General features: G+C 46.6%; 1 protein-coding gene across 1 annotated transcript; it reads left to right on the top strand.

Annotated features, from left to right (window-relative positions):
• Positions 1–1,430: 1,430 nt before the first annotated feature.
• LOC121833913 lies at positions 1,431–5,673 on the top strand. Its single transcript, XM_042287622.1, has 3 exons — positions 1,431–1,706; positions 3,162–3,310; positions 5,473–5,673. Exons 1-3 carry the CDS (start codon positions 1,475–1,477, stop codon positions 5,473–5,475), a joined length of 384 nt encoding a protein of 127 aa, XP_042143556.1. The 5' UTR covers positions 1,431–1,474; the 3' UTR covers positions 5,476–5,673.
• Positions 5,674–9,813: the final 4,140 nt, after the last annotated feature.

Genomic DNA, 9,813 nt, shown 5'->3' with positions numbered 1-9,813 from the left:
GTACATGCTCAGAGAATGCACTTCAGGTAAAGTATACAAGTTTTCTAATCCTACTTGAAATAGTACTTTAAATACTTCCCAATTTACCGGGTTTTTTGTTTTTTTTTTTGTTTTTGTAAAAGGGTTGAGGAGATTGTTAAGATTCTCGAGCAATCTTCGAATCTTGAAACACCTGCATATGCTGAGGTTTGGGAGGAAAAGGAACGCAAAGAGGTCACCTTTGCGTTGCCCTTTAGCACGCGATCCTTCGTGTACAGCACAAACTTCGGGAGCACCAGATGGGCTTTAGTTCGAGTGCTTCATTTTGTTGAATCCTTTGAGCGAGGCTGCAGTGGGCGAGAGTTTTTACGTTCTGGAGAAACGGGGACAAACCCTTTCTTTAAATACCTGAAGTCTCCTTGAGCCTTCGGGGCACACAGAGATTCCAGTTCTTCGGCGCTAATCCCTCATTTACTGGGCCTCAATTGCCACTTGAATGTGCGCTCCCCGCGCCTGGTAGCAGGGTTGTTAGAGTGGGGGGCTCGTAAAAAGTTTAGAAGATTTCGGGCCCTCCAAACCACTCCCCAGCCCCTGCCTGCGTCACATGCTTCCTCTCTTGGCAAATGTCAGTTGATCTACCAGCATCTTATCTATTTTTGTACAAGAATGTTTCTTAACCAGGAAACCTACCGCTAAAATTCAGAAGTAATTTGTAATTTGAGTGGAAGTTACTTAGAAAAAGTAATTAAACTAATTACCACAATAAAAGTTTAATTGAAAGTTAATACACTACTCAGAAAAGTAGTTAAACTTCAGTAACTTGGGTAGAATATTTGAACTACGTAGAAGTCTGCCGTAATGGATAATAGGTCACGTGACCTGACGTCGCGTGACCTATTACACCAACTTAGTTTTTCCCAAATTTAGCGGGAAATTCGACGTTAAGTGACTTTTGCAGCAAGTTAGTGTCGAAAGCTCCCTACCCCTGAAAGGACGGCTTAATGTCTTCTAAACAAATTTAAACGATCGCTCCTCAAATTCTGCGTTTCATGTATAATAATAGGCAGGCACGTAGCCAGGATTTTGATTCGGGGGGGGGGGGGGGGCGCCCATGACAAAACGCTGTATGAGGGGGAAGGGGGAGAGGAGGCCCCAGCAAAATGAAAGATTTCGAAGGGGGGCCGGGCCCCATGCCCCCCCCCCGGGGGGAGGGGGGAGAGGAGGCCCCAGCAAAATAAAAGATTTCGAAGGGGGGGGGGGGGGGGGAGGGGGGGGCCGGGCCCCATGCCCCCCCCCTCCCCCGAAATCTTCCATTCTACTGGGGCCTCCTCTCCCCACCCCACCCCAACCCCCCCCCCCCCCCCTCCCCGCCCTGGCTACGTGCCTGATAATTGGACATATAAATCAAAGTTGCTGTCAATCTCTTTTGTGTTTTTCCTTCACAGCTATCAGCTGCTTTGTCCGACTCATATATAGACATCTCGAATCCCGAGCCATGAATTTCCGATCGTGGTGCGTCCGGGTTGCTGCTGTCTTGAGCACCCTGGCCACTGCCAAGTGTGCCAGCCTGGAAGACACCGCGCTGCGACTGAAGGATTTGACTTCAAGCGGAGGACCAGCCGGCTTGGACTCCATCCATGGCATTGCAAACAAAAGGCAGTTCCGGAACTACACGTCGGAGCACCGCGAAGTGATCTGCAGGCCACTGGAAGGCGGCGGCATTGAGTGTAAGGGTCAACCCGAATATATTTCTTCTTTTTTAATTTATTTTTTGTGAAACTCGACGATTGACCGCAGAGGACGCTACAAGCCATCCCAGCCAATCCTATGCTGTGAACGCGTCATGTGATTTCGCTTCCCACGCGTCGGTGCGCCCCTCCTCTATAGCTTACGTGAGACTACCCGCGTGGCATATTGGACTGGCTTGAATCGTGAGTTTTAGTAGATCGTTCCGATAACAATATCCGATACTAGAGAGTTTGAGCAGACGGTTACGATATTTCCGAAACACCCTATAACGATACCCGATAACGATACAATGCATGCGCAAAGGCGGCGGCGAAGTATCGGGTATCGTTATCAGAGTCAAAGGAACCATCTACTAAAAATCTATTCTCTGGCGACGCGTTTCCGCAGGTCGTCATCGGGTATATCACTATCGGAAGTATCAGAAGGCTATATAAAAACTATATTTTAAAGAGATTTAGTAGATATCGTTCCGATACCTCCAATAGCGATACCCGATAACCACGTACGATGCGCGTGCAAAGGCGACGAGGATTATCGCGGGTATCGTTATCGGAGTCTTCGGAACGATCAAGTAAACCTCCCGAATAGGAGGTTTAACAGATTATCTTTTCGACTCAAAAGCGGCGCGAGCTTTTTTGATATCGGTTGCCAATGCAATATTTTATCATCCTTACTAATAAAACAGATTGCATGGACACATAATCGATTAAACTAATGGTTTGTCGGGATATTTTGACTGTTTTCTTCGGGGTACTGATGTTGTCTGCTTTGCAGTTCCTTTTTGTTACAACGTCTGTCTTTGGTTCTGTCGCCGCCTGCGGAACGCGCGCCACTTTTAAGTCGAAAAGATTGTCTGCTAAAAACGTCGGCTCTCGGCGCCGTACGCTCGTTCGTTGGCGGCAGTTGGCGTCGCGAACGCTTGCGCCATCTCTTGTCTCCCGTGGGAAAAGGCGCCGTATTGTATCAAGACCGGTGGCGTCGCTGCGTTTCCATAGGAGCTAAGCCTTTTCTTTCTTTACTTTTTCCTCAGGTAAATTCGCTCTTTGCAAATTTTACAAAGAAAAAAAAAAGCACCATCTGTGGGCAACGCCGCACAAAGTCGTAGCGCGATAGGTTAAGAAACTGAATTTTGCGGTCAATTTAAAGAGCCTGGCCGCTCCTTGGGAAACCCAGTATATGCACATTGGGACAGGATACTTAAATCGTTTAAGCGCGGGTTCACACACTCGCGACTGCCTACGACCGGCTGCCGGTCGTAGGCTTAAAAAAACTGGTTCTGGCACAGGTGGTCATAGTCAAACGCGTGTGTGAACCATCCTTTAGGCGTCGGTGAAAGTTGTCAATCGCTCGACTACCCACTGCTTCGTATACCTACTGCTGCGAGTCCCCAGTTGCCAAGAAGTGTCCCTCAACACACGTGGCACCATCCGCAGGCAAAACCACTGAAATCACTTCTAATGTTTCCTTGTCCTGGACTCCGGGAATCATCGCCGGCCTTGCGGTGGGACTGGTCGTGCTTCTTGTCTGCGTGACCGTCTGCTGCGTCTTATGCTGCCGGGGAGTGTGCGCAAGGAGAAACATGGTGGGCGTTCTACACCTTTTCGAAGGATGTACTGTCGGCACTAAACTAGATTAGCACAAGGGATCGACGGCCGGATCGCTGAAGTCGCGGCACACTGCGCTGTGTGGTCGCAAAATATGCTGAGAGTGAAAGGGGTCGGGCCGTTCCGTAACTTCAATTCCAGGATGATTCCGAAGACAATTATCGCTTGAAAAATTGGCTTTTTTTTTTTTACAAGATTGATGCCGTAGTTTACGAGTCTTGAAAGGTCAGCGTATGAAATCCACCAAAGACGTTAAAATTGAACAAAAAAGAAGACATCTCTGCACTCAACGATTCAGCCGCATGTGTATACACAATCATGCGTGACCGTCAAGCCCCTGGGGCAAAGCAGCGGCACTTTCAGAAGCGCGTTTTGGAAACGGCTGCTCTTCGCCGGACCGGCTCTTTGCTACAAAGATGGCGCCCATAAGCGGACTTGAACGTAGTTCAACCACTCTACTCAAGTTACTGTATTTTAACTACTCCTCTCAGTAGATTAGTAACTTTCAATTACATTTTTTTCTTCGATAATGAGCAGTTTACTTTAATTACTTTTCCCGACTATCTTTTACTCAAAATACAAATTACTTTTGAATTTTAGTGGTAGGCTTTCTTATCAGCAAAAATTACAGCACAAAAAGAGATAAGATGTTGGATGGTCAACTGATATTTGCAAAGAGGGGAAAGCATGTGGTGTAGACAGGAGGGGGAAAAGGGGGGGGGTAGTAATTTGGAAGGTCCGAAATCTTTTGAACTTTTCACGAGCCCTCCACTGCAACAATCCTGCTACGAGACGAGGGGGGCGGACAGGCATGCCGCAAGTGACGCCGAGTAAATAGAATGAGCGCCGAAGATTGGTGTTCCTTTATGTCCCGGAGCTCAAGGACACTTGACGGATTTGAAGAAAGGGCTAGTCCTCGCTTCTACCCAAAGTCGGAATTTTCGCCCACTACAAGAGATATACACACATCATCCCCCATTCAAAGGAGGCATCAAAGTGCACAACCCGCTCTGAAGCTCATCTGGTGCTCCAAAAGGTTGTGCTGTCACTTAAAGAATCGCGTGCTATAGGGCAACGCCAAGGCGACCTCTTTGCGTTGCCTTTCTTCCTGAAACGCAGAATATGCAGGTGTTCCAAGATTCGAAGATTGTCCGAGAAACCTTAGTAATTCCTCCGAAGATTTTACATACAAAATAGTAAACAAGCAGTGATGGAAAGTACTTTAAGCACGTGTTACGTAAAGTATTATTTCAAGTAGGTTTAGAAAACCTGTACTTTACTTGAAGTATATCTTCTGGGCATATACTTGTAGTTTTCTACAGCATTTGTCTTTTCTCTGGTACTTTTCAAGGAAAGTACCAATCCCGACTTCAGAGACAGGAGTTGTAATTCACATGGCGCAATCTTTGTCGTGGTTCGTTTATGTAAACCATAAATCTAGTCCGAAAAAAAGGAAGTTTGAGGCTGCAGTAATTGCAAACCGCAATTCCGCACAGGCGTATTTAAAACCTGACTTAGCGCCAACCCCTATAAGACGAAAACCCGTTAAAATTGTAGTACTTTTCATAGTGAATGCACCACCACGAAAGTATGTAAGTAGAAGCGCACAATTCCAAAATGCGTCTAAAATCATATGCATACATTCTTATAAATTCTGCCTCAAAACTAAATTTTAAGCTAAGAAATATTAACACTTGCCACGCGTTTCCCTCTTTGCAACTGCGCAACGAAGGGAAGCTGTGGTGGCTGCATACCGAAACCACCGACGCCCGAGATAACAAACCGGCTCCCCGAAGACAACATCATGCAAACCGTAAAAACTAAAAAAAAAAAAAAAACCCGCTTTGAGGTTGGATTTTTTTATTTTTCGCCGAGTGTCCAACCCTTGCGCTAAATGCTCACGCATTTAGTCGGGCATCTCCGCATCGATAGCAGCGATTTCGGCATCATTTTTGATTTATGTAGTACTTCTAAAGTTCCTTGATAGCAATTTACGTTCTTAAGTGACCCATTCTGGGTTAGTCACCTAGAACCTAGCGCTTTCACTACACTCCCAGCTTTTTTGTCAGCATCGTTTTACACCGTTACGACTTCTAACCCATAAAATAGTTAATTGACCTGACTTTGCGGGTTGTTTCAGTAGCCGACAACGCTGGTGTTCCAGGACCGCACCAGGTGACCACGGGACCAGGGACCCACTCCTTTCCGCAAGGTGCTTACCCTAAACAGCCGCGCTGATCGTCGTCTTCGCTTCGAGAACAACCCGAAAGCAACTGAGCCAGCGAATGCATCGACCCTGTAAATGCTCAACTGTGCCACGACAGACAAATCGTAAAAATATAAAAAAAAATCTAAAAAAAAAGAACTTTTGTGTGCACCTCCGAGAAACCTCTATGCTATTCGAAATTTGAATTTATACGAAATGGACGACACAGCGTTTTCTATATCCATCGCCCGACATGCGCAAGTCGGTCCCTTTGGACAAAGAGCACCTCTTGTCTTCAACATTTCTCTCGCACAAATTAATTTAATAAAAAATCACTAACGACCACTTAAGTGATCTTTCGTTATAAAATTACCCGATTATTCGAGAACAAAACAACAACAACAACAAAAAGTACAACGCATTTAAATGCCCTAATAGACCATCTTCAAAACTCCATCGAGCAACACTGGCGATCCCCTTTTTTGGGGGCACGAAGAGTGTGTTTGAGTCTGAGTTTCCACCGAAGGCTGACGCCGCACTCGTTGTCGATACGAGCTGAGACGACTTCACGCCGTACGCTGACGCGACCTTTAACTTTCAATACATGCTTAGATTGCGTGCCCAAACAATGACAGATTCGTGTAATTGGCGCTGTAACTACGAGAGGGTGTGTACTTTTGAAAAGGGTTTATTGGAGGGCATTGGTGGCGAGTATCAAGAGTTTTATCGCAACCTCGTCAGGAAAAAAAGTTTTTTGAGTACGGCAGCTTATATATATAAATTATTATTATGTTCCATAGGGGTCATCAAGAGAAGTTGTTCGGACGTCGAGGAATTTAATTATCCAAAGTACTGCCCTTCACCAAACTGAACCCCGTAACCCGCGCTGTTTAATCCCTTTAGATAAAACAAATGTTTCAAATGCAGACAGCGGAAGAACTCATGTAGGATTTTTTCTACGGCAACAAAATTGAAGTCATTAAGAAGTGTGCCGAGCAAAGAAACTTTTTACTGAGGTTCCATACGGGGTGTTAATTTTTCACTTCTGTTTTCAGTAATCTGTCAGAGTCCAGTCGTCTCCATATAGTGCATCACCTCTATGTCGTTTCATCCAGTAGCCCGGTATTTATAGTCATCATTGTTTACCATACACACACTGTATGTTTTAAATGATATAAGTTGTTCGCTAGCATTGTTATTTAAATACAATCTACCAATAATGTGATACATTTGCTATAAAATCTACCAATAAAACCACATTCGTCACTTACTTCGTGTTACCGACATCAATTTCCATTCTTACGACGCAGAAGTCCCCGTACCAATGTTATGAGACTACGCTCACGCTTGCGTTTGCTTACGACCGAGTTCTTGCGACCTCTTACGACGAGAAAACACACTAGCACGCTGGCGCCATCTATGAAGTGACCCTTGAACTTCGTTAGAATTGAGCGAAGGTTTTGCAGTATTTGAGAGATCAAATGTACGTAATATCTACTAGAAATGATCGCTCACAACGTTGGCAAAAACTTTAAAACAAATAATAATGCGCGAAATAAAATATACGGGAACTGCAAATTGTTTCCACAGATACACGCTGGACGGGAGACCTACCAATGGGGTAAGCAGGTGAGACAAGACACTGTGGATGAGGCGAATGAGGGTGTGCAAAGGAAGAAAAGAGTTACGAAGTGCGTCGCATTATTTATCATCGGTGCTCCCTCGATTAGTAGCGTGCTATTAGTTTTATTAGCTTGAATACACTATACATTAATGTGGGATGCTTTGTTCCTCAACTACATGTGCGGTGGAGTAAACAAATGTTAAACCAAACGGCGGAACATTACGGCCACGCGTTTCAACGGGGACCAACAATACACTCCGCGACGAGCGCTTGGCAGAAACTTTGCGACTTCACGAGTTTTCTCCACGCTCTCAACGGCCTTTGTTTTTCGGCATTGGACTATTATAATGTACAGCTGCAACGGAAAAAGATTAGCACAAGTGACCGACGACCGGGGCAGCAAAATCCCTACACGCGGCGCTATTGTTCCCGAGCGATCCGATAGCGAGAGTGAAAGTCACGTTCCATGCCTCAACGCGGGGGTGGCCGGCAGAGAATGGACGCACAAGATAGCTTTTGAAATGCGTGCTTTAGGGTGGGCTGCTTTCTGCCGGCCACCTCAGCGCTGACACACGGCACGTGACTGTCACTCTTGCTATCGGCGAGCTTGGGAACAATAGCGCCGCCTGTCGCGATTTTGCCGCCGCTCCGGTCGTCGGTCACCTGTGCTAATCTTTTTTTGTTGCAGCTGTATGCTAGCGGGTCAGCTGCCGCTATACTTTGTTTCCCCATAAGTCCAGACACAGTCGACCCTACGAGCTGATGAGACCAATCAGACAGCATCAAAAGCGCACCGTCATGGTGTTCGCCATGTTTCTCTAGATGTTCTATATATATATATATATATATATATATATATATATATATATATATATATATATATATATATATATATATATATATATATATATATATATATATATATATATATATATATATATATATATATATCGCGGGTTTATTTTGACTAATTTGAGATCTTTTGACGTGCAACTGAAATCTCAGTTTGACCTCTGTCAGAATCTGGGCACTTCGGTCGGTATTCCTGACAACTAGGGATTCATTGGCCAGCGCGTTTGCTCAAAGCCACTGAGACGTTTTAACGTTTTCTGTTTTGTTTTAATATCATTGCCATGTAAAAGCCTCAAAGATGGCTGTGAAACAAAACATACTCGAACTCACGACCAACTGGAATCCTGACCTGCCGACAGAAGGGCCCCCTGTGGGACCAGCTGTCGCTGGCGGAGTGCCTGGTTTCTCCGTTGAGGGCGCGCGGTAAAGGTTCTTCTTAGAGTTCCTGTATAGACGCTTTGCAGCAACTGTGCATGGGCGCCGCCATAGCCGACCTTCAGTTTTTGTCTCCTCTTATTCCGTTCGCTTGACTTCATCATTGCCACATCAGGACAGGTTATTGCCATTTTAAGTGCTACTCTGTCCTTGTGCACCTGCATAGGCTCTTGTGGAGTCTCGCCAACCCCCGGTTCAGTGGCTCAGCATCTGGGTAAAACAAGAGAAGGTCGACTATGGCGGCTCAATCTGGCGCGTGCTGAAAGCGTCTATAGGCTCCCTACGTGAGCCAGAGTTGCGCGTTCATGCATGGCATGTGGATACAGCTCCTCACGTGACTGAATTCGGCGAGTAGCAGCGCCGCGCGTTTGAGGCGCGCGGCAGGCTCAAAAGCCGGGGAACGTACGCCGGGACGCGTGCAACGCCTACTTTGCTGCACGACACTTGATACGGCTCCTCACGTGATCGGATCTCGGCGAATAGCGGCGAGGGCGGCACGCAACACGTGGAATCAAACGCGCAACTCTGGCTCCCCTAGGGAGCCTATACGGGAACTCTAGTTCTTCTGGGACCCGCACGCAGCTCGCAGCCTGCCTTCCCTGCGGCCTGCCACCCCTGCCACTAGCTGATTACCGCTCTTCCTTCCCTTACGCAGGGGTCCACCTCGCCGCAGAGCGGCGCCAGCGGCGGGACCAACCGTTCTCGCTCGTAGCAGGACCATAAAAGTTTTTTCAATGTTGATCTAATCGCCTCTGTCTGGCTGATTAGGGCGCGAGGGTGCAGTGCCCGGAGGTAGAACAAAATTGTACTACAGCACCAAAGTGCAGTAGTGCAATAAATAATGCTAACCATGAAACCGGTTATCCTCCTTCGCACACTCATATTAAAGCTGTCTAATAAGTACGCGCGTGTTCGACCCACGCCTCATCTGAAATTGGCGCGCGGCAATAACTATGACGGCAGCTGGCGGCCCTAGTGGCAAAATATTTCACACGCGCAGTGGCGAAATCGCGGTATAGAGAGCCATTCTGCGTACAGGTCAGGACCAGATAACGCAGCCGCGACTGGCGCGCCTCAAATTGACGTGGGGATATCTTACGAAGCAGAAAGACCTCTAAGTGGCGCCATGCACTCATAGCGTTACTAAACGCTGCGGATTCTGTGTGTACTAAACACCGCGCGCGGCCGCTCTCGTCTGTCGGCAGGTCAGGATTACAGTAGGCCTTGGTCGAACCATTCAAACAAGCACAGTTCGATTGCGAAAATTATTTTTGAAATTGATAAAAAAAAAGTCAATTATTTTTGCATACCTGGCGGTATCCCAACTGGTCGAATCGCTTTCATGGCGCCAATTTTATTTGGAT

This window comes from Ixodes scapularis, unplaced genomic scaffold (assembly GCF_016920785.2).
Source record: "Ixodes scapularis isolate PalLabHiFi unplaced genomic scaffold, ASM1692078v2 ptg000058l_1__unscaffolded, whole genome shotgun sequence".
NCBI classification, from domain to species: Eukaryota; Metazoa; Arthropoda; class Arachnida; order Ixodida; family Ixodidae; genus Ixodes; species Ixodes scapularis.
This window is presented reverse-complemented; position numbering and strand designations above follow the sequence as displayed.

Coding starts and splice junctions, on each gene's coding strand:
- LOC121833913 (XM_042287622.1), top strand. CDS start 1,475: ATGAATTTCCGATCGTGGTGCGTCCGGGTTGCTGCTGTCTTGAGCACC. Junction 1,707..3,161: donor GGAAGGCGGCGGCATTGAGT/GTAAGGGTCAAC, acceptor CACCATCCGCAG/GCAAAACCACTGAAATCACT.